This window comes from Tursiops truncatus, chromosome 6, assembly GCF_011762595.2.
Source record: "Tursiops truncatus isolate mTurTru1 chromosome 6, mTurTru1.mat.Y, whole genome shotgun sequence".
NCBI classification, from domain to species: domain Eukaryota; kingdom Metazoa; phylum Chordata; class Mammalia; order Artiodactyla; family Delphinidae; genus Tursiops; species Tursiops truncatus.
This window is the reverse complement of record NC_047039.1, coordinates 95121311-95148644: the sequence shown is the minus strand read 5'-3', so window position 1 is coordinate 95148644 and position 27334 is coordinate 95121311. Positions and strand designations below refer to the sequence as shown.

Here is a 27334-nt window from a genome sequence, read left to right as displayed (position 1 = left end):
GATGTCACTTTACAGAAGCAATGTGTGCCATTCCGTCATTACAATGGTGGAGTTGGTAGGTGTGCCCAGGCCAAACAGTGGGGATGGATGCAGGGTCAGTGGCCCAAAGAGTGCTGAATTTTTACTGCACATGCTCAAAAATGCAGAGAGTAATGCTGAACTTAGATGCAGATTCTCTGGTCATTGAGCACATCCAGGTGAACAAAGCCCCCAAGGTGCCGCGCAGGATTTACAGAGCTCATGGTCGGTTCAACCCATACATGAGCTCTCCCTGCCACACTGAGATGATCCTTACTGAAAAGGAACAGATTGTTCCTAAACCAGAAGAGGAGGTTGCACAGAAGAAAAAGATATCCCAGAAGAAACAAAAATTTACGGTCTGGGAATAAATGCTGCAAAAAAATAAATGCAAAGTTTAAAAAAAAAAAAGGTGGAGCACTTAAAAAGTTCAGACTTTGTACAGGGAACAGGCCACGCTGGCTGGACTGTTTTTTTTTTTTTCGGTCTGGCCCATGTTGCCAACATACTCACTAAAGCCCTATGAAATCTCTTATAAGGTCACAGATGGACCAGACTCTACCATTTACTAACTAGGTAACCTGGAACAAGTTACTTAACTTCTTTGAACTTCAGTTTTTTTGTAAAAGAGGGAATAATAATTAACTCGTTAAGACTGTGAGGATTAAACAAGATGTCTGAATGTGCCTGGTGGTGTCTAGACAGCGCTAAGCGTCCTGTTAAGTGATGACGATGACGTTTGTCTCACTGTTAGCACGAAATGACACACTTGGGGTATACTCCTCAGCTAACGGCTTTTGGACAATGATACTCCCAGTAAGGAAGTGTATATCCCGCCAAGACATTCATCTGGCCAAAGTCTTAGATGAAATCTTTTCACCCAGTTGCTACCCCTCTAGATCTCTTGGAACCACCCACCCCCCGCAAAACAAAAGACAAGTTTAATGGAACAAGTGGTTAAATTTCAACTTGAAAAACTGAAAACCTTTAACACACTATATTTGAAAGTTGCACGCTAATACACTAACATTCATTATTAGTTTAAACACACTGCAAAGGTAGTAATGAAAAATAATTTCTTCTCATGGCTAACTATGGAGGAAATAGAGCCCATTAATACTTAAACAACAGTGAAGTACCCAACAGAGAGTAGAGCTGATAATCCAGAAGCTTAACAGGTACACAGGATATGCAACTACCTGGTTATAATTGAAATCAGATTAAACAGACTATTTAGCTACATACCACATATTCCTAGTTATGCACGATAGAGCCAAACAAAGTCACTCTCATCCTCCCTGGAACAGCAAAGGAAAAGTGTTTTGAACGTTCAAGGAGAAGCCATCATATAAGCCCTTCTTGAATTCTCTCTATACAATCCTTTCTTCTTGCCAATTCCTCTATTTTTTGTGTGAATTTATTGTGTATTTCCAGAGTTCAGTGGTTGTATACCTGGGGTGGAGAGAGCTGAAAGTAACTGCTACTTGGCCAATAAGTAAGAATTATAGAGTCCAGATACAGTTCACTGGTAGTCTCGCCCACAATGCAACAGCCCTCCATTTAAAAAAAAAATTACTAACAGGATGCTTACTAAGGAGACAGAATTGGAGTACGCCACACTTGAGATCATTTGCTATATCTCAAACTAAAAAAAAAGGGACCTCTGTGGACCAATGCCTAGGATTCAGAAAATGCTTAACTATACAAGATAATTCTTTAAAGGGCAGTTTTTAAATAGGATTTTACTCTTTAGCAAGTGTATAATAAAGAAAAAGTTTATGTTTAGGAATACCCATTAGGGATTTTTTTCCAGAGTTACCTCAACATGAAGGGTACATTCTTTAAATAACCAATAGAAAAGAACTTGCACAATAGAGACATCATGTTTGCTTTCTAAAAATTTCATTGAATCTTGACACAACGGCCTAGCTTTTGGGTAACACAAAGGATGCCAATCTTGAAAGCAAAATGGAAGACATCTTCTGACGAGGAAAATGTTCAGCTCTGAGCTTCCCAATGCAGTTAGCATTCCACGTGAACTCAACAGGAAGAGGTAAAATATTCTCTACTGCAGAGCCCTGAGCATAGCTGTGGTCTACCTCTTCACCTCCTGTTCTCAGGGTTCTTGCTCTGTCAGGCACAGTTTAGCCAGTGCACGGTGAGGCGTGTCTCTCTACTCGAGGGCTTCCAGAATATAGTCCAGCCACCTTGCTCTCTGGGTCACATGTAGTCCTGAAGCATGTACCATGTAACGGAAAGTCAAGTTTCAAGAATTAAAAATGGAGTCAGTCACAATCCGGAGTGCTGTGAGGGAAGCAATAGGGCATTCAAACAAAAGATTAATAAAAACAATGTCTACAAAGTTCATGGCAGGGCTTGAAGATGAAAATCAACATTTCAACCATGAAAGGGGTTCACCAACACCCAGGGACTGGGCTGCCTGCTTGAAGTGGGAGCTGACATGGAAATCCAATTCTTTCAAGGATCTATACATGGTAATTAGCAAAATACATGAAAGAACAAAACACATCAATTCCTTTCCTTTGAAAATGGCTCTAAAGAGAGAGTGAGGCTAGAATCCTTCTTCCATGGTCCTGCCTATTCAGCCATCCAGAGCTTGAAGGTCCTGTCATATGAGCAAGTGGCTATGAGCTGCCCGTTGGAAGAAATGTCTAGGCCCATCACTTTGCCTTCGTGGCCAGCCAGAGTCTTCAGTGGCGACCAGCCTGGGTGGGTCCAGATCTTGGCTGTGTTATCATAGGCACCAGTAAGCAAGAAATTCCCATGGATAGCTACAAAAGAAAAGGGGAGTTGCTTCAGGAATTCAAGTACTCAGAAGAGCATAAGAAAATAAAAGACCCCAAATCTGCTAGAACATACTATTTTGAAAAAGAAGGTATCTACATTCAGAAAAACTCAACACTCTGACCTGTATTCCTACTAGACCTCTACGAAAAAGACAACTACAGGCAGACTTAGGGAAACAAATAACATTATTAAGGTCTTTTGGCTCTTTCCCTGATAGACAACCTATTCAGAATAATATTAAGGATTCAGTGCTTGGACCTTCCATGGAAAAAAAAAAATGAAGCAAAACATTCATGGAAGTTTTCTTTACTTCCTAGGAACAAGACGCAGGCTGTGTCATAGCTCTGTCTGAAAGTGTGGTGGAGGGAAGGAGATTATAATTTTCTCCTTCAATAGAGGCCAAATTCTCTCCTGTTCCACTTCCAAGTCTTAACACCCGGACTGCATTCCTCAAAAGTGCAATTTGTCTGTCTTGTAATTAGGCCTACAACAGGAGGAAAGCTTACGCTCAAACTTGACACCAGTCACTAAGTTCTGGTGGGCAGGAATGGTATAGACACAACGCCGCTGTCGAAGGTCCCACACTTTGCAGGTGTTGTCACCACTGCCAGTTGCAACGTGGTAGCTGTGGATCAGATGTAGTACTGAAGTTAGAAACAAAGAGTACTTTCTGACCAATAACCCTCTCCACCCCTCACTCAGTGAGCTTATTTACCCATTGGGGGAGAAATTTATTCCATAGATTTCCTTCAGGTGACCTTCTAGGAACATGATGCAACGTCCTGTACGCAGGTCCCAAACTCGACCAAATGCATCCAGTCCCCTGACAAAATAATTTATGAATGAACATTTTGAATACAGTTCTCTGTGGAAGCAAGTATACTTAAGAGGTGAGACTACTGAGCTGCCCCCGCTACGTGGAAGAAGCCTTACCCAGTGCCAGCCAAAGAGCCATCTTGATGGAAGGCAATGTCATACACACCCATGCTGTGGCCTTCCTGATGCAGGATTTCCTCTTGAGCCTCCAAATCCCATAAGCGCCATGAACGGTCATAGCTAAAAAAGTCAAACTAACGATTAACCAGCAGATGTTCAGTTCCTACAATGTATAAAGTGCTATAAACAGCTGTAGCTCAAGTTATGTTTCTGAAACTACTCATACAACCATATTAACAAACTCTTTTCTGGCATAAACAATGTCTCAACAACTAAGCATATCTGTCTTGGGTGCTAACTGGGAAACCATGGTTCCTATAGACCTACTTCAGTAGCTATTTTGTTTTATATTTATTTATTTATTTATTTAAAAACATTTATTTATTTATTTATTGGCTGCGCTGGGTCTTCATTGTTGCACACGGGCTTTCTCTAGCTGCAGCGAGCGGGGGCTACTCTTCGTTGTGGTGCGCGGGCTTCTCATTGTGGTGGCTTCTCTTGTTGTGGAGCACAGGCTTTAGGTGCGAGGCCTTCAGTAGTTGTGGCACGCGGGCTCAGTAGTTGTGGCTCCTGGGCTCTAGAGCGCAGGGTCAGTAGTTGTGGCACACGGGCTTAGCTGCTCCGCGGCATGTGGGATCTTCCCGGACCAGGGATCAAACTCGTGTCCCCTGCATTGGCAGGTGGATTCTTAACCAGTGCGCCACCAGGGAAGTCCCTTCAGTGGTTGTTTTAAAAACAGAATTCCTTAGAATGGCCCAGCAAAGATTCTGTTGCCTTCTTTCTTCCCTTATTTCACTGTTATGTCCTTCCATTCATTGAGTATTTATGTCCTAAACTGAATGTTGGGCATATAAAAATCAATCACAAACAAATAGATCAATAGAATAGAAAAGAGAGTATAGAAATAGGCCCACATATACATGGTCAAATGATTTTCAATGAGGCCATCAAAGCAATTTCAATAGTGAAAGTCTCCTCCATAAATGATGGTAGAACTGTAATACATATGGAAATAAAGACAAAACAAACAAACAAAAACCCCTCAATAATAAAAATGGGCAAAGCACCTGGACCCTGAACAAAAGAGAATATACAAATAGTCAATAAGCATATGACAAACTACTCAACACCAATAGTCATCAGAGTAAAAAAAATTGAAACCATGAGATTTTACTACATATTTGCTAAACTTAGCAAAATGATAAGATTGATTAATGACAAATGTTGGCAAGGATGTGGAAAAAACCAGAACTCCAGAATTCTGGGAATGTAAAATGGCACCAACACTATGGAAAACCACTTGGAAGTTTAAAAAAACTTACATATACATCTACCCTATAACCTTGCAATTACATTCCTAGGTATTTATTCAAGACAAAGGAAGGAAAAACACATCCACTAAAAGCATTGTACAAGAGTATTTATAGCAGCTTTATTCTGACTAGCCAAAAGCTGGAAACAGCCGAAGTGTCCATCAGTAGGAGAATGAATAAACAAACTGTGGCAGAGTTACACAACTGAATACTTCTCAGCAATAAGAAGGAATTACTGATACATGCAACGACATGAATGAATCTTAAAAATGTTATGCTGAGTAAAAGAAGCCAAACAAAAAGAAGCCATATGAACAAAAATGAGTTCATAGACTATGAATAGATAGAATTAATTTATGGTGACAGAAATCAGGCCAGTGATTGCTCTGGAACAGGGAGTTGACTGGGAAAGGGCATAAGGGAACTTTCTGGGGTGATGCAAATGTTCTCTCTATTGACTAGTCTATGGCTATGAGCATAACTGATGCCGTCTTGGGCCTGTACAGTTCTTCCTGTCCTTCTGCTGACCCTACCCAGAACTATACTGTGTGGTAAGTCACTTTCCTATAGTCAAGGGCTTTGTAGTTAATAGATATTGTTTAATAATCATTAGGATCAGGTGGCCTCTATGCTCTGTCAGTCCTCCAACAATGATGAAGACCTTTGCTGATATATTCCCAGCACCCACCCATTCTTCACTTAGGAATGTACTTCCTGTTTCCAAACACGTACCCCCATACCTTAGGTTAACTATAAAATTGCCTCAATGGTCTCTTGGGGGTGCAGAGTGCAGCTGTGAATGCTTCTGGATTGCTGCCTGCCAGATCCCCCCCTGTGAGTAAGTGACCCTATAATAAACGGATCCATTGGCTATATGGAGCTGCTGGCCGTGTTTTTCAATCTCAAGATGCCTTCTCAGTTTGGTGGGCACCTTCTGTTCCCTTGGACCTCCAACAACAGGGATGTGGGCCACATGAGTCTATACATTTGTCAAGACTGACTGAATTACACACTTAAATCCATTCCATTGCATGTAAATTGTATCTCAAAAAATTCTTTAACAGATTCTGGCCTCATTGAATTTGTAGAACCAGAAAAGGAGACTGATTTGTAAGCAGAGAAATTACACTGTATAGCAAAAAAAAAACAAACCAAAACACCTCTAGTATTGGCCAAGAAAGGGAAGAAAGAGGGAAGAACTCTAGTTTTCTGGGAGTCAGTGACTCTGAAATTTCAAATTAACTGCAATTTAAAACCAAATATGCTTAGCCTTAACTATGTCATGTATTCTTTTCTGATTCTGATTTATTGAAGTCCAAGAAAATCTCTTGAAGATCTCTGCTCTAAAAACTTACTTGGCAGTTTAGCCATAAAACGTTAACAAGATGCCACAGGCCTGTATGGATAGAACAATAAGAGGATGGCTTACCAGGTGGTACCTAAGAAACGTCCTGATGGATGCCACATTACACGGGCCACACGCACTGTATGGCCTTCAATATCTGCCACTGGTTCATCACTGAAAAGGAATCAAATGTATGTAAGTAAACTATTTTACAGTCCTGTAAATACTCATTGAATTTATTAACTGTTGAGCACATATACACCCAATTCTGCATGGTTTGACAGGCCAAATTGTAACTAAACCTGTAATTTGTTAAACTTTTAGGGCTAATGATAATTTAACTCACTTCCCAAGGTTATTATAAAAGCTTTGGGACTATTTCATGTGCCCACGGGGCAAAACTGCTCTTCAATACACACTATTTCAATTCACTATGTTAATAAACTCTTAATGCTATATCATTTGCTTAGAGAAAATTAAAGATATTTCAGCCTGACGAGCAAAATAAGCTCTCTGCACCAAAGGAGCATTGAGATTCTAGAAAGAAAACATACTTCGATAGAGATGCAAGGCTATATCAAAAAGTTTTGGTGCAAGTGGATTACAGATAAATTTATCTCAAACTTCAGCTTGTCCAAGGATCCACATGAAGAAAGGAACTCCCAAATGGAGGCTTAGTTTCCTTTTGGTGGCCATTAAATTCTACTACCAGCAACGACAGAAAGAAGGTCTGAACACCAGCAAGAGGAAATAAACATGAACCCTAAAGAGGGCAATTAAAAAGGGAACTTTGTCAATGGGCATACACAGAACTAAGGAAAGCCCTAAGGGAACAAATATTGCTATGTATTACCAAAGCCAATTAAAACTTGCTGTGCTCACAGGTAAGATCTTGTCTGGCAAAGAGTGGAGACACTAATTAGCTCCTCACAAAATCCTGGAACAAAAGCCTCATATGCTTTCCCAAAGAAAGAAAACTAAGCAACTGAATTCAGATGTCTTTTAGGCAAACAAAGTGCTTCCAAAAATTTCTTGGAAAACAATAATCACAAACACATTAAAAAAAAAAAAACTGTTGTAATTGGAAAATGTAGTCTAGGTAAAGGACGATGCTATTGGGAGTAGACATCACTTCCTTGGCAATACTGCCAGACAGAACCTCCTTCCTCTCCCCTGTGGTTGTTTGCTAAGAACCAATGCGCTGTCTAGACTATTATTTTTAGTCAAACTACCAAATAGTGCATTTCTCCAATGTCAATCTATTGCATGGGAGATATAATAGATCCTTCCAGAATAGCTGGAGCCAGGAAACAGTGGCTACTGTTAGAGGCAAAAATCAAGGTACAAAGTTAACAAAGAAGGAAACCTGACACAACTCCTCTGGTGAGAAAAGGTCTAAGAAAAAAATCCTCCATTCTATTTTCACACAAGTTACCTTGACTCAGAGCATCTCTGGGGTTAAATGCTAGATTTTTTAAGTCTCAAGGGCCAAGCAATCACCTATTTACTTTAGTGATTGCAGTGTGGACAGAGGGTAATATTCACCTGTCAAGGCTCCAAAGCTTCACAGAACCATCAGCAGCACAAGAGGCCAGATTGACATCTTTTTGGTCCAAGGAGACAGTGGATTTTGGATGGAATACAATTGCTCCCACGTTTGTGTTATGGCCTGAAGGAGTGTAAGAGATGAAAATTAAAGGGGTCCTGCTCCCTTATAACTTAAGTGTAAATACATCCATGACAAATATTATATATACACATATCAGAGGACATGTGGACCTACAGAGTATTAAAGTAGCTATTCAACTACTAAAAAATTGAACTATTTTAACTTAATATAAAAATTGCATTAAAAAAAGCTAAACACACAAAAAAATGTTTCTTGGTTTAGAGATTGTAAATGCCAGAGTGGGGCTGGACATGAGAGAAAAGTGGTAAGCGTATGAAGTCATTATCATCCAGCCCTGCAGTCAGAGAAAACCAAACCAAGTCAAATCAAATCAAGAATTAATCTGTGTGTACTGGGTCTGAGTGTCAGGCAGAGTTTTAGAGTTGTTTTGCTTGACAGAGTTCACAGTGAGAAAAAGACTGAGATTTAGACAAGATTCTGACTCACCTCGAAGAGTATGGAGGAGGTTGCAATCAGGAACAGACCAGAGCTTGCAAAGCCCACTCCTAACAAACACAAAGGAAAGCATCTCAGCCAGGGTTGGTCTGGGAAGGAAAAGGTACCTTGGTAACATTACTAAAGGACAATCTCTCTCACCACCCCCCTCCCAAAATGTTACAGTGGAAGACACAAAAAGAAACAGAAAAGGCTTATCGTTTGAAGGGTTAGAGAAGAAAGCTACATCCAGGTCTCATGCAAACAGAGGCCTCTACTGGACTGTAAATATTATAGCACAAGCTGCTCTTCTCCTTAACTTTTGGATCAATTTCTGAGGGAAGGTAGGACAAATTAAACTATCTAACATTAATATTAATAATGATACTATCTTCTTAAATACGAATAGCATTTTGCTGCTTACTAAGTATTTTAATTTTTTTTTTTTTTGGCAGCACTGTGAAGCATGCAGGATCTTACTTCCCCAACCAGGGATCGAACCCATGCCCCCTGAAGTGGAAGCACAGACTCTTAACCACTGAACTGCCAGGGAAGTCCCCAAAGTACTTAAATTTTTAAAATAATGTTTTACTTTGGAAAATTTCCAACAAATTACTTTCAGATCTATCATCAAATGGTCCTTATAACAGACCTGTGAGGTACATATAGGGCAGGAATGATCATTTCTACTTTATTATTTTTTTTCTTATTTTATTTTTAGTAATTAATTTTTTTAATTGCAGTATAGTTGATTTACAACGTTGTGTTAGTTTCTGTTGTACAGCAAAGTGAGTCAGTTATACACATACTCATTTCTACTTTATAATGAAGGTAACTGAGGCTTGGTGGAGAGGTGGAGGGATCTGTGTAGGTCCCTGGCTTTCTCCTGAACCACAGTCTCAATTTCTGCCTAGTCAAGTAGTTCTTGTGCATACAATACAAGCGAGTTTCCCCTCACTAGATGACAATGTTCCTCAAGAACAACTAAGTAACTAAATAGAACAAAACAACAAAGTTATCACATCCTAAGAGTTTTCTGCATATGTGGTGAGTAGAAAACAAAATGAAGATAAAAACAATAATTCAAGTTTACTGAGTCCTTACCACATACCAGGCACTATCAAGGCAAAATGTTTACAAACATTATCTCACCTTACTTTACAGATGACAAAAGTGAAGCTTACAGAGATTAAGTATCTTGCCTAGGTCACATAACCAAAAAAGAAAAGTTATATCAAGGTGTGTATACTAGTCTATAAGCTCACTATCTGATCCAAAATGATGCTAATGCCAAGAATATGACTGACATGTCACGGGTCTCTGGGGTACCTTGTGAACAGTAAGAACCGCTAATTGAAGGCTATATAGTAAACTACAGTGGGTAACTACTAGCATCTCTAGTTTGGTGTGATCATGAGAAGCAGAGGCAAATGGTATTGAAATGGCCTTCTAAGACAAATACTGATTTTTTCCCCTGAACCCCATTTAGAAAAAAATGTCACTGTAAAATGGGACTTACCAACAAGCTGTGGCCAGCATTTTGGAATTGGGACTAAAGTGACAGTAGGAGATAGGCCGATCATCCCCAATCTGACTGCAGAAATTATTCAAAGACTTAAAAAAAGACAAACAAGGGATCATTAACAGGCTAACCCAAGACTTTCTTGGCTTTTCCACCATAAAAACAAAAACAAAAACCATTCCAGTTTTAACCCTCCCCAAGAATCTTCTACCACCTTTTTGTTGTTGCTGTTAGGAGACACTTTTACAAATGAATGAAGTCAAGGCTTATCTGGAACTCCAGCATGCTGTCTTCTACAGTCTTAGTAACACTAGCTTCTATGTCAGCTAAATATAAACAGGAAGGCCATGGCGAGATCTAAAGTACAGTCTGACATATTAAAAGGGAGAATTAAAGAGTAGACCCATAGGCCTCTGCCTAGTACAAAGCACAGTAGGTTCCCTGCCACCTTAACTGATGGTTCCTCCCAAATAGCAACAGTGTAAGCAGAGAGGAATAAGTATAGCTGCCTTTACTTGCTAGAGGTGGGCCAAAGTAGAGCATCTATTAAATATTTAAGAATCTTTAAGATATTAGACAATTATATATATGAGAGCATCTTATATATATAAGATGAGAGCATCTTACCCGGAGAGATTTGTGCAGTTCTTGCATCTGGGAGGTTCTCGTTGTCTCAGGAATCTCTTTATGAAGACGGGCCTCTTCCAAGCGTTTCATTGCCCTGTGACACAGAAATAACATTATTAACCCTGAGCAAATGGGTTGGAAACAAAGGTCCATACAAGTCTCTTTACCACTCAATTTCAATTAATAACCAGAGTCATTATAAAGCACCTCCTCAGTCCTTGAGAGGAAATAAGAAAAAGTATGTTTCTTCCTCCTTCTCGAGGCTCTCCTTACCTGGGCAGTGAGTAATTAGCAATCCACAGTCTAGCAACCTTCAGGCTGTTTGGTCCTTCATGGTACCAGGTTTGCTGATACTGAAAGTTAAATTAAGAGCAGAAATGTCAAGTCTGAAGCATTCTTGCCCCTTTCATAGCTGTCAATTCCCTATTGTTAACTGCCCAGAAAAAAGATGAATTAGTTCAGTAATAGGATGAAATCAGGTATATGTGCTTTCTCTTGTGTTTCTTTCTATGAACTCTTATTGGATAGTTTCTGGTTACTTGTTAAAAGTGACACCAGGAATGCTATGGTTCTTTCCTGAATGGGGAACTCACTTATCTCCATTTATACCTACAAAGGAACCACAAACTATTGCCAACAACTCTTCCGGAACAGTAGAGTCTCCAACTCCCCCTGTTGCCCATCCCACAGAAAACAGAAAATGAAAGAACTACCCCCTTGTTTCCTGCATGTTTATACTATGAAGCCAAAGACACATTTTACCTCTTCTTTGGACTTCTTTGATTTCTCATCATCTTTTCTGGTCTTTTTTAAGGCATCAGTACCGACCACTGAAAGGATATTTCTTAACCTGTAACAAAAAAGATCAGAATTTAAACAGAGTTAAGACTGTGAAAAGTATACCTAAGAAGGCAGCAAGCCTGCCCTACTCTCTCACCATTCAAATCCCAAGCAACCTTCTTTAAGGGCCACGTTGTGATGCCTAAACTTCCAGTGTGATTTCTCTCACTCAGCAGTCTTTATCTGAAGATTCCCTAAATTGAACTAAAAGCAATTACCCTGTTAAACTTAGAGTCAACTAGCCCCAACACTGCTACCACTCGGGCTGTGGATACAGACAACCTTCACTCAATGCCACAATGTGCTGGATACTGCTCAGGTGCTAAGTATAAAAAATGACCAGGAAACAGTCCTTGATTTCAAGTAGCATAGTGAGGGGTGAGGCAGTGGGGGGTGGACAGGACATACAGAAAGTATCGGGGAACTAGAGTACATTCCATTAAGTATTATGACAGTGGTAAGTGCATGGTGCTAAGGGAATCATAAAAGGAGTAAACAACCTAGGCTTGGAGGGAATCAGGGAAGGCTTCATGGAGAAGATGCTACCTGAACTGAGTCCTCAAGTAACCAAGTCAATGGGTCAAGAATGGGAAAGGACAGTTGAAGCAGAGGGTTCAACAAATGTAAAGGTCTGGAGGCAAGAAAAGCATGTTGAACTTGGAATCACAACAATTCAATATGGCTGGAGCACAGAGTACTGGGAAAGGGTTGGTGAGAGATAAGGTTGCAAATCTAAGCAGGGGCCAGGTCACAAAGAGCTCCTAATGCCATGGTAAGGAGGGTTGACATTTGAGAAAGACCCCTGGAAAAGTATGGAGAATGGACTGAAGAGGGAAGAACAAAGGCATACTATTGTATCCCCTGAGTCTTATGGACTGAATCAAGACAGTGGCAGTGGGGACTCAAGACATTCATTTAAGGGACACAATAAGACAGACTTTGCTGGTGGAGAAGACAAACAATAAACAGTAGAAGTAAACCTCTGAAAGGCTATTAAGAAAGTATGTTACTTTCTTAATAATGGCAGGACTTACTTTACAAGGGGTCAGGTGTTAGGAAAGGCTTTTTTGAGGAGGTGGCATTTATGCTGAAACCAAAAGAATAAAAAAGCTCTAAAAGGCAAGAGAGGGGGACAAAAAGAGAAAAATTCAGTGGATAGACAGCAAAAGAGCTTGAGTATCCCAGGAGGACCATTATGGCTGCTAAGTCTAGTAAACTGGGGAAGAGTGGCACAAAGCAAGGATGAAGAGCATGATTAGGAGCTTTGTACTCTAAGTTTAATAAGAAGACTCTGTAGGGGGCTTCCCTGGTGGCGCAGTGGTTGGGAGTCCGCCTGCTAATGTGGGGGACACGGATTCAAGCCCGGGAGGATACCACGTGCTGCGGAGCAACTGGGCCTGTGCACCACAACTACTGAGCCTGTGTGCCACAGCTGCTGAGGCCTGCGAGCCTGGAGCCCGTGCTCCGCAGCGGGAGGCCACCGCGATGAGGTGCCCGTGCGCTGAGATGAAGAGTCGTCCCTGCTTGCCGCAACTAGAGAAAGCCCGCACACAGCAATGATAGATCCAACACGGCGAAAAATAAAATAAATAAAAATAAATAAATTAATTAAAAAAAAAAGAAGACTGTAGGATTTTAAGCAAACAATTAACACAACACATTTGGGGTTATTACAACAGTCTAAATGTGAAAGCAATGGAGGTAGAGAAAAGAGGAAACACTGGAGGTACATTTCAGAAGTAGAAGAGACAAGATTTTGCTGATGGGTTACACAGAAGGTGAGGTTTTCAACTGAAAACTGTGTGAATGGTACTGTTATTTGCAAGGAGAACTGGAAAATAGATGAGTTCAATTTAGACATGTCAAATTTGAGTACCTATAGAATATCTAGGTTACAGAGACCTGGGAGTCATCAGAATATATATACACAGAGTAAACCATGACATGAGAATGGATTTGATCACTCAGGGTTAGTGCAGGATAAGGGCAAAAAACAGCACTTTAAAACAGGAAAAAAAGAGGCTTAGAAGAATTAGGTAGAGAAACAGGAGGAAAACCAGGATGATTTGGTCTTCTGAGAGCCAAGGAAACGGAGTGTTTGAAGGAGGGAATAGGTGGCAGTGTACTAGGGCTATTCTTGATAAGGATGAGTTGATGACCTTAATTAAGAGCAATTTCAATGTGGTAGTGGTCGATCAGTTTGCAGTAGGTTGAAGAGTAAATGAGCGGTAAGGGCTTTAAGAGAGTAAATGTAATGAGTGAGGAATAGCTGAGCCCCAAGTCCTAAAGAAGCAGGTAGGCAGGCTAGGTCTGCATAACTGCATAGGACTAGCCTGTCACTAAGAGATTTTGTAACTTCAAAATCACAAGAGGAGCATTATATGAGGACAGTGCCTTTCTGCGGTAACACCCAAAAAACATTTATCATTATGTCTTATGTTAATGACAAAGAATGCGTTTGTTGTTTAAATTTTCAGAGTTTAGTGACAAATGTTTACCCAACTCACAACTCCATAATGAGGAGAGGAAGGGAGGGAATGTGTTAACATCTTCATAGTTTATAAAGAAAAATTAGTAGTGGAGTAAAAACTGGCCTAAGACTTAAATTATGGGCTAAAACATATTAATGCAACCTAATAAGATATTCTGTCAACATTATCTGAGACATTCTATTAAAGTTTTAGCTACAAATTCCAACTGAACTGGAACCCTGTGATTAAAAAAGAAGAGAGTAGATACTTAGAAAGGGCACCTTTCTCTTCTTTCAGCAGGACCCTCTCCAAAAAGTGTGATGGGTTCCCCCAAGGCCCTAAGGCAAGCCTTGACCTCTGAGTCATCTGTGGAAACATTGATTTGCCGGGCTCGCTTCCTCCTCTCAAACTCAGCTAACACCTCGGCCTGTCGCTCACTGATGTGGTCTTCAATTTCAAACACTTCTCCTGTAAAAAGAACCGGCAACATCAGCATAATCACCAGATCTTCCTCAAGTAGGGAGAAAGAAATAATTTCATTTTTTTTCTTTTTAATTTAATTTATTTTTGGCTGTGTTGGGTCTTTGTTGCTGTACACGGGCTTCTCATCACAGTGGCTTCTCTTGTTGCGGAGCACGGGCTCTAGGCGTGTGGGCTTCAGTAGTTGCATCAGGCAGGCTCAGTAGCTGCAGCACGCGGACTCTAGAGCACAGGCTGAGCAGCTGTGGTGCACGGGCTTAGTTGCTCCGAGGCATGTGGGATCTTCCCGGACCAGGGATCGAACCCGCGTCCCCTGCATTGGCAGGCGGATTCTTAACCACTGCACCACCAGGGAAGCCCAGAAATAATTTCTTACATTTGGAGTCTATATGCCTCTAGGGAAAGTTAACTGTTTAATCTACTACAAACTTTACAGTTTCTCAGTTTATTAAAGTATGCCAGGGTTTCCCTGGTGGCTCAGTGGTTAAGAATCCACTTGCCAGGTGGATTAAAGTATGCCAGGACCTCCTTGGTGGCATGGTGGTTAAGAATCTGCCTGCCAGTGCAGGGGACACGGGTTCGATCCCTGGTCCGGGAAGATCCCACATGCCTCGGAGCAACTAAGCTCACGAGCCACAACTACTGAGCCTGCACTCTAGAGCCCGCGAGCCACAACTACTGAACCCATGCACCTAGAGCCCATGCTCTGCAACGAGAAGCCACCACAATGAGAAGCCCGCACACCACAACGAAGAGTAGCTCCCACTCCCCGCAACTAGAGAAAGTCTGCGTGCAGCAAAGAAGACCCAAACAGCCAAAAAATAATTAATTAATTAAAAATAAATAAAGTATGCCAAACACAGAAAACTAAACGAGGTTTTAAAAGGCAGGAAAATAGTTGAAGCCATCTTGTTTCATTTGGCAAATTTACATAAACACATAGCTTGCATGAGACAATAAGAGTATGGAGCATCTTTAACAAATAAGTTATGTACGCTTTCTATCCATGATAAAATAGAAACATTATTTTAACAATTGCCAAAGCTACTCTCTCAAATAGTCTCAGTATAGGGACACTAATTGGAAATAATTACCATGAAAATGATATTCTTTGACTGTAAGGTTTTTTGGATAATCTATCAGCTAGTTTTAAAACTCACACCAAATACAAGCATTTCGATGAAAAAGGAAAAGTATAGTAGTGATGCAGTTATGTTGAAAATAACATAAAAGGTTTAAAAAGTCACTACAGTGCATGTGTATAGAAAAGAAAATGTATGGGAGGATCCATGAGAAACTTGGAAGTCCTATCTGCAGAGAACTCTTTTTATACCCTTCTGTACTCTCTGAATTTCTCATGACAAACATAAATAATTTTATTTCAAAAATATAGTGGACCACTAGTTACTGACATGAAAAAATATCCTCAACAGTATACAGAATGACAAATGCAGGTTACAAAACAATTTGCTTATCATGGTTTCATTTATGGAAAAAAACTTGTATTTTGATTTCTTTCAAAATAAAAATGGCTACTACTTTTATAATCTAAAAGAGGTATTTCATTTTGGGTGAAAAATAATTGGAAAACTAAAAAAGCAAGAATATTATAAACCACAGTAGCTCCAAACCAATGCCACAACTATGCTAGATCTCCAGAAGACAAATGGAATCAACTTGAATCCAAATACACAATGAATAAATTCCTAGTAAAACTACTAACAATTCATAGAAGAAAAACTGTATAAAAGGTTTTAAGAAAAAGGTTCTCCAGATGATACTAAGTGGAGTGGGCAGAGTATGGCCTTAAGATAGATGCAAGTTTAATATTTGAAAGTTTTTGACACTAAACTAGTGATATCTAAGTTTAGGAAGGTAATCATTACAGATAATTTGAGCACCAAAGGTAAAGACGGACTCACAGTTTGCATCTTACCAGAGGTTATGTTAATGTTCCCTGCTTCAATTCCTGCTTTAAGTCCTTCTTTTCCCAAAATCCCAGATTCTCCTTTGGCCAGGCGCTCCCTCTCCTTCTCTTCCAAACTTCCATAATAGATGTGTGGTTTCTTCACAACAGGAGCGACTAAGTCATCAGATGCCTTAGTTTTGGTTGCCTGCTAAATCAAAGACCTGGATTAACCTAAAACTTAATCTTAAGCAATTTACTAGACCTCCCAGAAGGATGACGCTTATCCAGAGCTTCAATCCTATTTCTTCTCTAAAGAAAACACAAATTGGACACCAGTTAAGATGTGTCTTCCCTGATTTGGACGTGGTCTGGGGGTGATTCCAGTCTCTCGGTCACTTAACTTTTGCAGATAGGAAGAGACAGATAAAACTAGTGAATTTCTCTTGGTGATTTTTCTATCAAAGGCGTGCTTTGGAACATGTTTACTTCATTCAGTTCCAAGTGCAATCTCTTCCTGGGTTTTACGAAACTTCCAGGGTTTCTGCTCATCACAGGCGATATCAAGGATAACTGAAATAACCAACGCGATGGTAAGGGCGACAAGTTACAAAGTTACTGTCTATATATTTCAAACGTTTTCAGACGTGGGGCAGTAGATAGGAAGTTAGGAGGCCTCATTACCATTAAGAGGTCTGACATTGTCATAAATCTTGGCCAAGACACTACTCCCTTCCAGAACTCCGTTTCTGAACCAGACGGAGAAGGTATTTACATTTCGGGGTTGTAGCGAGAGCTGAAAATGAGCTAAAATACGAAAGCACTCAGGGATCATGAAAACGCTGCTCCGCTCTCTAAGACCAGACCGAGTCTGAGGAGATCTTTCCTCCTCAGCCCTCCACCGCCGCAGCCTGTTCCCTAACGGCCCTGTTCCGCAGGGACCCCCAACCCTCCGCGCTCCCTGCCAGAGTGAGCTGAGACCTGTACCGCGGAGGAAGCTCGTGAGGAGGCCATGCTGGGCTCCGGAGCCGCGAAGCCCCACCGAAAGCCGAGCTCTACGTTTCAGACCATCCACCGCGCGCCCAGCAAGGCGGAATTACGACACCTACCGGAAGTGGGCCGCGGGCGGACGCAGCGTCCTGGGCGGCGTGAAGCATGATGGGAATCGTAGTAGGAAAGAGTCTGGGCGCGTCGAGTGGTTTGTTCCGTGGAGCCTCCGAGAAAAGCACGCGAAGGACAGGGTTCTGCGAGGAGAGAGACTCAGAGCAGTCTGGGAATTGTAGTCCAGTTGGCTTAGCCGGAGATTGGGGGTGAGCGCCGAGGTTCCGGGAAGGGGCTGAACAGGTCTGAAAAGAGGTAGGTGCGGCGAGTCGCGCGGCTACGGACGGAACTCGGGGAGTGAATAGACGGCTTCCGGGGCCTGCTGTCGCTCCGGGTCCTGCGAGGGGCTTTAAGTCCTACTGGAGCGAAGGACCGTGTTGCCATGGAAACCCTCGCTCTGGACCAGCGAGTGCGGCCTTGGAGCTGCGGGGGTGCTATTCTCTTCCGCTGTCAGGAAGTTCTCTCGGCGGTTTCTTCTGAGCTGGCTGGGTTTTCGGTGGATTTGGGCAGTGGCGAGAGAATAAGTTCGAAGAGCCCTCTAGCGCCAAAGGAAAATAAAGACCTGGCGGAGGAGCCAAGGCCTGATTTTGCTGTCTTCAGCCCGGTCTGTCTTACTTCGAGTGAGATGATGAATGTGAGGCGTCAGGTAAACTGCACGCCAGCAACTCTGCACAGCCCCGTGTGCGCTGGGTGCTGGGGCATCAGAGATGGACAAGACAAGGTTTTGTCCCCGTGTCGGGGGTGGAGATGGTCAAAATATTGGTGTTTCCCGAGCTGGACAGAGCCCCCTACCCTCCCCGAGGACAATTACAATAATAATGCCTGTTTATTGAGCGTTTACTAAATGCCAGGTTATGTTACAGGAATTTACGCTGCAATACGACATTCAGTCTATACAACAATAGAGTACAGGTACAGACGAGGAAACCATGATCTAGTGAAAGGTGAAGCTGATGGTCCAAGATCAGTGGCGATGGGATTAGAATCTGTGCCCTCTGCCCTTTCGCCTCCAGAACAAGCACTTTTACCCATTACTCTATACTGCTCCCTAGTGGCGATCTTTTCATAGTTTGCAGAAAAGTTAAAATGTATCACAGTTTCTTTTTTTCCCTTTTTAAAAATAATTAATTAATTATTTTTTGGCTGCGTTGGGTCTTCGTTGCTGGGCGGGCTTTCTCTAGTTGCGGCGAGCAGGGCCTACTTTTCGTCGTGGTGCGTGGGCTTCTCATTGAGGTGGCTTCTCTTGTTGCAGAGCTCAGGCTCTAGGCGCGTGGGCTTCAGTTGTTGTGACACGTGGGCTCAGTAGTTGTGGCGCACAGGTTTAGTTGCTCCGCAGCATGTGGGATCTTCCCGGACCAGGGATCAAACCCGTGTCCCCTGCATTGGCAGGCAGATTCTTAACCACTGCACCACGAGGGAAGTCCCTGTTTTTTCTTTTAAGCAATCTCTCCCCTTGAAACTTTGGCTTCCTCTACCTTTTGTCTACTTTGGAATCAAGATAGTATCTGTATCAATTTACATTCCCCACCAACAGTGCAGCACTATTAAAATAGCCAGGACATGGAAACAACCTAAGTGTCCATCGACAGATGAATGGATAAAGAAGATGTTGTAAATATATATAATGGAATATTGCTCGGCCATAAAAAGAAATGAAATTGGGTCATTTGTAGAGATGTGGATGGACCTAGAGTCTGTCATACAGAGTGAAGTAAGTCAGAAAGAGAAAAACAAATATCGTATATTAATGCATATATGTGGAATCTAGAAAAATGGTACAGATGAACCTATTTGCAGGGCAAGAATAGAAAGGCAAACGTAGAGAACGGACGTGTGGACATGGCGGGGAAGGAGAGGGTGGGATGAATTGGGAGATTAGGTTTGACATAAATACACTACCATGTGTAAAATAGATAGCTAGTGGGAAGCTGCTGTATAGCACAGGGAACTCAGTTCCGTGCTCTGTGATGGCCTAGTTGGGTGGATGGGGGGGAGGGAGGTCTAAGAGGGAGGGGATGTGTGTATGCGAATGGCTGAGTCACTTCGCTGTGCAGCAGAAACTAACACAACATTGTAAAGCAATTATACTCCAATAAAAAAATAATAAAAGAAAAAAAGATAGTATCTGATTTAGTACAAAGCAATTTGAAATGTAATGTGCCATTGTTTCGTGTTGATAACATCACTTGTATCTGTCCCAAGCTTCATGGTAGAAGGAGGAGACATTTCTTCCTTTGTATACTTCACAGTCCCTAGCTATATCCTAGATACATGTAATAATAATTTATATCTGTACATATTTTAAAGGAGGCTTCACTTACATCATTTTCATTTAATCCTCACCATGTGACCTATATATAATTTTCCCAGGAGGCTGACTTTTGTTTTTGGTTGCTCTGCTGCGGCATGCGGGATCTTAGTTCCCTGGAGAGGGATCAGACCCGTGCCCCCTTCAGCAGAAGAAGAGTGTAGCCAGTTTATTCAACAGAACATTTAATGGCTGGTTATTGCAGACATTCTCTACTGGACGCTGTGAGAATATAAAGATGATGCCATCAACAGCTTTTAAACTCAGTTGGGGAGTTTTATTTTCTTCTAAAAAAACCCAGCTCTTCTTTTTTTTTTTTTTTTTTTAAAGCATAAGCATTACTTTGGGTTTTCAGATTCTAGAGTGTTCTCTTGAGCTTCTGTGCATACTTGTTCTCTCTGCCTGGGATGCCTTTAATCCTCTCTGCCTGCCCTTCACAAGGCAACTAAGACATCATCTCCTCCAGGAAGTCTTCCACATCCCTGTTCACCCCACTGGATTGTGTGTCTGTGTGATGCCATTGCATTACCCTCATCAGAGTTCTAATTACAGTATGCTGCAATTTTCCATTTATGTGTTTGTTTTCCCCACAGACTGTGACTATGCCTCTTAACTCTGTAGCTGGAGCATAAGAACTGTTTGTTTCATGAATGACCTATCCATTTAGGACCTATTTAGACCCTGAGGATAACCCTGTGAATTGGTGAGTTAGAGGGAGTTTTCATAAGACTTAGTAAACTGATTTTAGCATTCGGGAGTGATCACAAATCTCTCATAATTCCCACATACTGTTGATCAAATTTAATGGTTTGTATACTCTCTACTAACTGTACCGAATTAAAATGTGATATTTTAACGTTATTCTCTTAGCTAAAATATTTCTTTGTGAATGGAGCATGAGATTAAAGTGATTGTTGCCTAGAATCCTCTTTTACAGGCAGCTTGCTATTTTAAGTTCTGGAAGAAAGAGCTTTTGAGAATTACAGAGTGGTGGATCTCCATCACGTAATAAAAATGTAATGATGATACACGTAAAGACTTAGAAGTCAATGTGTGAATCCAAATGAGTCTTTTGTATCGCCATTTGTTTTAGTGTGCCTGCTTACAAATTGAACATATTTGTAGCTGAGATTTATCCCTTCCAATTTTTCCTCCTCTCTGCCATTTTTAACAGCTGATAGTTCACTGGGTCTGTTCCTTAATGTTGGTTTCATTATGCTGAGACGAAAACCAACCCGTCTGGAGCTGAAGCTTGATGACATTGAGGAGTTTGAAAGCATTCGAAAGGACCTGGAGGTAAGAGTGCAACTTTCAAACCGTTAGGAATATTTAAAACAATAACTCTAACTTTTGGACTCCAGATTCTTATACCAACAGCTTATTCGAAATCTCTATTTGGATGCTTTACAGGCATCTTAAACATAATGTATTAGTTTCCTGTGGCTGCTGTAACAAATTACCACAAACTTGGTGGTTTAAAGCAACAGATATTTATGCTTTCACAGTTCTGTAGGCCAGAAATCTGAAATTGGTATCACTGATCCAAAATCAGGATGTCAGCAGGACCATGCTCCATCCAGAGGCTCTAGGGAAGAATCTATTCCTTGACTATTGCAGTATTTGGTGGCTGCTGGCATTCCTTGACTTGTGGCCATATCACTTCAGTGTCTGCCTCCGTGATCACACTGCCTTCTCCTCTTCTGTCTGTGAAGTCTCCCTCTGCCCCCTCTTATAAGGATACCTGTGTTGGCATTAAGGGCCCACCCAGATAATCCAGGATAATGTCCCCATCACAGCATCCTTAATGTAATCACATCTGCAAAGACCCTTTTCACATACAGGGCAACAATTACAGTATCCAAGGATTAGGACCTGATAGCTTTGGGGGTCATTATTCAGCATACTATACTTAACATGTTAAAACAAAAAACTCTTGATTTCTTCCTCAAACGAGTTTCACCTCAGAGTTCCCTGTGTCAGTATCTAAGTAGTTGCTCAAGCCAGAAACCTAAGAGTCAATCTTGAGTTCTCCCTTTCCCTCACCTTTTATATTCAATCTGTCCATAAATCCTTCGGCTCTACCTCCAGAATATTTCTAGAATCTACCCATACCTTTTCATCTCCACCATTAGAACCCTAGTCCAGATAACCATCAACTAACTCTGTACAGTTTCAGTAGCATCCCAAGTTGTCTCTCTACTTCCTTTTTTTTTTTTTTTTTTCGGTACACGGGCCTCTCACTGTCGTGGCCTCTCCCGTTGCGGAGCACAGGGTCTGGACGCGCAGGCTCAGCGGCCATGGCTCATGGGCCCAGCCGCTCCGCGGCATGCGGAATCTTCCCGGACCGGGGCACAAGCCCGTGTCCCCTGCATTGGCCGGCGGACTCTCAACCACTGCACCACCAGGGAAGCCCTCTACTTCCATTTTTGTGTCTTCAATCCATTCTCCATCAGGTGTCTAGAATGATCTTTAAAAAATTTCAGATCATGTCATTCTCATGCTTAAAACTCCTCAGTGGTTTCCTGCACTTGGAATAAAACCTCAGTTCCTTTTCATGGCCTACAAGCTTTTAAATGTTCTTTCAACTTCTGTCACTCTTTGCCTTGCCCACTGTACCCTAGGCACATTGGTTTTCCTTTATTTCCTTGAATATGCCAAACTATTTATAACTCATGGCCTTTGCACATATTATTTTCCTCTGCCTGGAGTGCTTCCTGTTTCTTCGTGTCTCAGTTTGAATGTCACTTCCTCAGTCTGAAAGGCCTCTTCTGACCGTATCCAACTTAGGTGTATCATTCCTACCCATGCTGCCTTCATCTCATTAGGGTCTCTCAAAGTACTTTATTCTTTTATTTCATACCACTTATTCTAATTTACAATGATTTGTTTGTTTATTGTAAAATCATTTATATTAGGAACCCTGATTGTAGAAATCATGTCTGTCTTCTCCACCGTTGAGTTCCCAGCATCTAATACATAGTAGGAGTTCAATATGTATTTTTTAAAATTAATTAATTAATTAATTAATTAATTTACTTTTGGCTGCACTGGGTCTTTGTTGCTGCGCACGGGCTTTCTCTAGTTGCGGCAAGCAGGGACCACAGTGAGAAGCGGTGCGTGGGCTTCTCACTGAGGTGGCCTCTCTTGTTGCAGAGCAAAGGCTCCAGGCGCGCAGGCTTCAGTAGTTGTGGCATGCGGGCTCAGTAGTTGTGGCTCGCGGACTCTAGAGCATGGGCTCAGTAGTTGTGGCACACGGGCCTAGTTGCTCCATGGCATGTGGGATCCTCCCGGACCAGGGCTTGAACCTGTGTCCCCTGCATTGGCAGGTGGATTCTTAACCACTGTGGCACCAGGGAAGCCCCAATATTTTTTTTTTTTTGCGTTATGCGGGCCCCTCACCGTTGTGGCCTCTCCTGTTGCGGAGCACAGGCTCTGGACGCGCAGGCTCAGCGGCCATGGCTCACGGGCCCAGCCGCTCCGCGGCGTGCGGGATCTTCCCGGACCGGGGTACGAACCTGTGTCCCCTGCATCGGCAGGCAGACCCCCAACCACTGCGCCACCAGGGAAGCCCCCCAATATGTATTTTTAAGTATAGCCTTACGCCACGGTATTAGATGTCCATTGATAAGACTTAAATTCTTTTTTTGGCCTTCAGAATGAAGTCCAAATTCCTTAGGATGGCATGTAAGGCCCTTTGTGATCTGGTCCTTGGTCATCTCTCCACTTTATCTTCCACTGCTGAGCTATCTTTAATCTCACTGCCTATGCACACTCTGCTCTTTTCCTGAAGTGCCCTTTATGGTTCAAAACTTCAATTGTAATGAGTCTCATAAAGTGTTAGTCTTATACCAAACTTTGACTCTGCAGAGTCAGCTCACTATTGAGTTACTTTTTTTTTTAATTGAAGTAATTTTTATGACTGAGTAGTATTCCATTGTGTGTATGTGTATGTGTGTGTATATATATATATACACCACATTTTCTTTTTTTTTTTTTTTTTTTTTTGCGGTACGTGGGCCTCTCACTGTTGTGGCCTCCCCTGTTGCGGAGCACAGGCTCCGGATGCACAGCCTCAGCGGCCATGGCTCACGGGCACAGCCACTCCACGGCATGTGGGATCCTCCCAGACCGGGGCACGAACCCGTGTCCCCTGCCTCGGCAGGCGGACTCTCAACCACTGCACCACCAGGGAAGCCCTAAACACCACATTTTCTTTATCCATTCATCTGTCAAGGGACACTTACGTTTCCATATGTTGGCTATTGTAAATAATGCTGCGATAAACATGGTGGTGCACTTACCCTTTTGAATTAGTGTTTTGTTTGGATATATACCCAGGAGTGGAATTGCTGGATCATATGGTAGTTCTACTCTTTATTTTTTGAGAAACCTCCATACAATTTTCCATAGTGGCTGCACCAGTTTACATTCTCACCAACAGTGTGTGAAGATTTCCTTTTCTCCACATCCTCTCCAACACTCATTATTTCTTGTCTTTTTGATAATAGCCATTCTAATGGGCATGAGGTGATATTTCATTGTGGTTCTGATTTGCATTTCCCTGATAATTAGTGATGCTGAACATCTTTTCATATGCCTGTTGTCCATCTGTATGTCTTCTTTGGAAAAATGGTTATTCAGATTCTTGGGTTGTCTGTTTTTTTGCTGTTGAGTTGTATGAGTTCTTTATATATTTTGGGTATTAACCCTTATCAGATAAATTGTTTGCAAATATCTTTTCCCATTTGATAGGCTGTCTTTTCATTTTGTTGATGGTTTCCTTTGCTGAGCAGAAGCTTTTTAGTTTGATATAGTCCCATTTGTTTATTTTTGCTTTTGTTTCCCTTGCCTGAGGAGACATACTCAGAAAGATACTGCTAAGAGCAATGTCAAATAGCATACTGCCTATGTTTTCTTCTAGAAGTTTTATGGTTTCAGATCTTACATTCAAGTCTTTAATCCATTTTGAGTTAATTTTTGTGTATGGTGTAAGATAGTGGTCTAGCTTCATTGTTTTGCATGTGGCTGTTCAGTTTTCTCAACAGCATTTATTGAAGAGACTGTCCTTTCTCCATTGTATGTTCTTTGCTACTTTGTCATAAATCTATTATCCATATGTGTGAGGGTTTATTTCTGGGCTCTTAGTTCTGTTCCATTGAGCTGTGTGTCTCTTTTTCTGCTAATACTGTGCTGTTTTGATTACTGTGGCTTTGTAGTAGAATTTGAAATCAGGGAGTGTGATACCTCCAGCTTTGGTTTTTTTTTTTTCCAAGATTGCTTTGGCTACTCGGGGTTTTCTGTGGTCCCATACAAATTTTAGGAATTTTTGTTCTATTTCTGTGAAAAATGTTGTTGGGATTTTGATGGAGATTGCATTGAATCTGTAGATTGCTTTAGGTAGTTATAGACATTTTAACTGTTAATTCTTCCTATCCATGAGCATGGAATACCTTTTCATTCTTTTGTATCTTCTTCAATTTCTTTCAACAATATCTCATAGTTTTAAGTGTACAGGTCTTTTCACCTTCTTAAATTTATTTCTTGGTATAAATTTATTCCTAGGTATTTTTGTTGTTTTTAGTCTTTCTACTAAAGGCAGTTATCCAATGGGTTTCACCCATTTTAGAGCAACTTAGGAGAGAGGGATAGTTTTTGCCCTGCACTAAAATAAAAACAGTAGAAAACTGGTATTTTATTTGTTACTGAAATTAGTTTGATTACATTTTGATGACTCTGGTTTTTTTTTTGGCTGCGTTGGTCTTCGTTGCCGCGCACGGGCTTTCTCTAGCTGCGGCAAGCGGGGGCTCCTCTTTCTTGCATGCACGGGCTTCTCATTGTCGTGGCTTCTCTTGTTGCGGAGCATGGGCTCTGGGCGCATGGGCTTCAGTAGTTGTGGCACGTGGGCTCAGTAGTTGTGGCTCACGGGCTCTAGAGCGCAGGCTCAGTAGTTGTGGTGCATGGGCTTAGTTGCTCCGTGGCATGTGGGATCTTCCCGGACCAGGGATCAAACTCGTGTCCCCTGCATTGGCAGGCGGATTCTTAACTGCTGAGCCACCAGGGAAGCCCTGACTCTGGATTTTGAAACAGTCAGCAGTTGTTCATAGTGGGAAGCCTTTTAAATGATTTCATTCTACTTGGATATTCCGACTTTCTCATGGCTTATAAGATGAAACGATATCATCCTGTGCCTTTTAGAACTTGTTTTCACAAAGGTGTTTGGGGAGAACTTTCTAATGTTATTTATTGGGTAATGTAGCCTAGAGAGTAACTCAGGAAGGTCATTATGTTTGTATATATATAAAAAGTAATACCTCACTTATTCACTATAATACTTTGACACTGGCATTTAAATGCTCACAGTTCAGCAGTAAGTGGTGAAGAATAGCAGTGATTCCAGAGATGAGTTTAGTGGAGCTATTCTTCTGGTAAGGAACTCTCAGGTAGTGGTAGTTGTGGGGTGTTAGTTTTTCTCTTTGAAAATGATCAAACTGAGACACAGACTTTGTGAATTCTGCAGTTACTTGTGGCTTAAGAGCCAAACCTTTTATCTGAAAACAAAATGAATTTCCCAAATCAGGCCTCATGATAAGATAGCACAAAACCTTCTTTTCCTGCGTTACATTTAATCTCATGGTGTCAGCTGAGCTGTTAATTTCTGGTGGTTATTGTTTTACTGGTCGCTTTATTTTTCCATCTCTTGTATGGACTTCCTTCTGTCATAGCCCTGATCACCCTGTGTTGTAATGGTCTATTTACCTGTTTCCCTGTTAGACTGTGACATCCTGGAGGGTAGGGGTTACATCTTTTATCGCTATATCCGTGTATCCCCCTTGTGCCTCTAACCATCTAAACCTAGGATTTCAGTTTATTGTTCTGTAGACCCAAACCCTATCCTTTACCCTGTGCCTAATACATGGTAGATGCTAAATAAATGTTTGTTAATGAATAGAATATTGCCTTAATACTAAAACTTTTATACTTTCAGACCCGTAAGAAACAAAAGGAAGATGTGGATGTTGTAGGAGGCAGTGATGGAGAAGGTGCCATTGGGCTCGGCAGTGACCCCAAGGGCAGGGAACAAATGATTAATGATCGAATTGGTTATAAACCCCAACCCAAGCCCAACAATCGTTCATCTCAATTTGGAAGTTTTGAATTTTAGAGGTGGATTATCTTGTGTGCCAGAGCCCTGGAATGGAGTAAAATGATGGCAGAAATACAAACAAGATTTAGAGAATTGAGTGCTTGCAGTCAAGCCGAATATTTTACGTCCTGCAGAGAGAGATACTTCTGCATGAGATTGCTGATGCTTAACTTTCACTCGGAAAGCTGAAATTCAAACTCTGGTTTGTCTCTGGAAAATCTGACTCGATAAAACTTGTCTGATTTTTGTTTTTAAAAATAAATATATTTTTGGAAAAGTGTGCGACATCCTTAATGAAGTATAATAGCACTGTTAAATTGCTATATCATTTTTCCCATCTTTATTAAAAGACCCTAAACAGAACACTTCCAGTTGATCCCTGTCACTGATTTTTAACTCGTTTATTCAACA

At 41.5% G+C, this 27334-nt stretch overlaps 2 protein-coding genes across 9 annotated transcripts; one reads left to right on the top strand and one right to left on the bottom strand.

The window, feature by feature from the left end:
- Window positions 1-1000: 1000 nt before the first annotated feature.
- Window positions 1001-17587, bottom strand: PRPF4 (pre-mRNA splicing tri-snRNP complex factor PRPF4). 6 transcript variants are annotated; one of them, XM_073806432.1, is made up of 14 exons: window positions 17480-17587; window positions 16401-16578; window positions 14266-14452; window positions 11436-11523; window positions 10947-11026; window positions 10674-10767; window positions 10044-10138; window positions 8537-8595; window positions 7966-8089; window positions 6505-6594; window positions 3760-3882; window positions 3542-3649; window positions 3333-3451; window positions 1001-2810 (listed from the first exon to the last, which is right to left on the bottom strand). In XM_073806432.1, the coding sequence occupies exons 1-14, from the start codon at window positions 17525-17527 to the stop codon at window positions 2617-2619; spliced, it is 1587 nt and encodes a 528-aa protein (XP_073662533.1). In that variant the 5' UTR covers window positions 17528-17587; the 3' UTR covers window positions 1001-2616. The 6 variants fall into 6 exon arrangements, with proteins under 6 accessions (XP_073662533.1, XP_019801982.1, XP_019801980.1 ...); XM_019946423.3 differs by having other exon boundaries at window positions 17358-17484; XM_019946421.3 differs by lacking the exon at window positions 17480-17587 and adding an exon at window positions 17352-17469.
- On the top strand, window positions 17555-27203 carry CDC26 (cell division cycle 26). 3 transcript variants are annotated; one of them, XM_019946433.3, is made up of 4 exons: window positions 17555-17680; window positions 20373-20482; window positions 20954-21075; window positions 26765-27203. In XM_019946433.3, exons 3-4 carry the CDS (start codon window positions 20995-20997, stop codon window positions 26939-26941), a joined length of 258 nt encoding a protein of 85 aa, XP_019801992.1. In that variant the 5' UTR covers window positions 17555-17680; window positions 20373-20482; window positions 20954-20994; the 3' UTR covers window positions 26942-27203. The 3 variants fall into 3 exon arrangements, with proteins under 3 accessions (XP_019801992.1, XP_019801991.1, XP_073662545.1); XM_019946432.3 differs by having other exon boundaries at window positions 17587-17726; XM_073806444.1 differs by lacking the exon at window positions 20373-20482 and having other exon boundaries at window positions 17588-17726.
- Window positions 27204-27334: the final 131 nt, after the last annotated feature.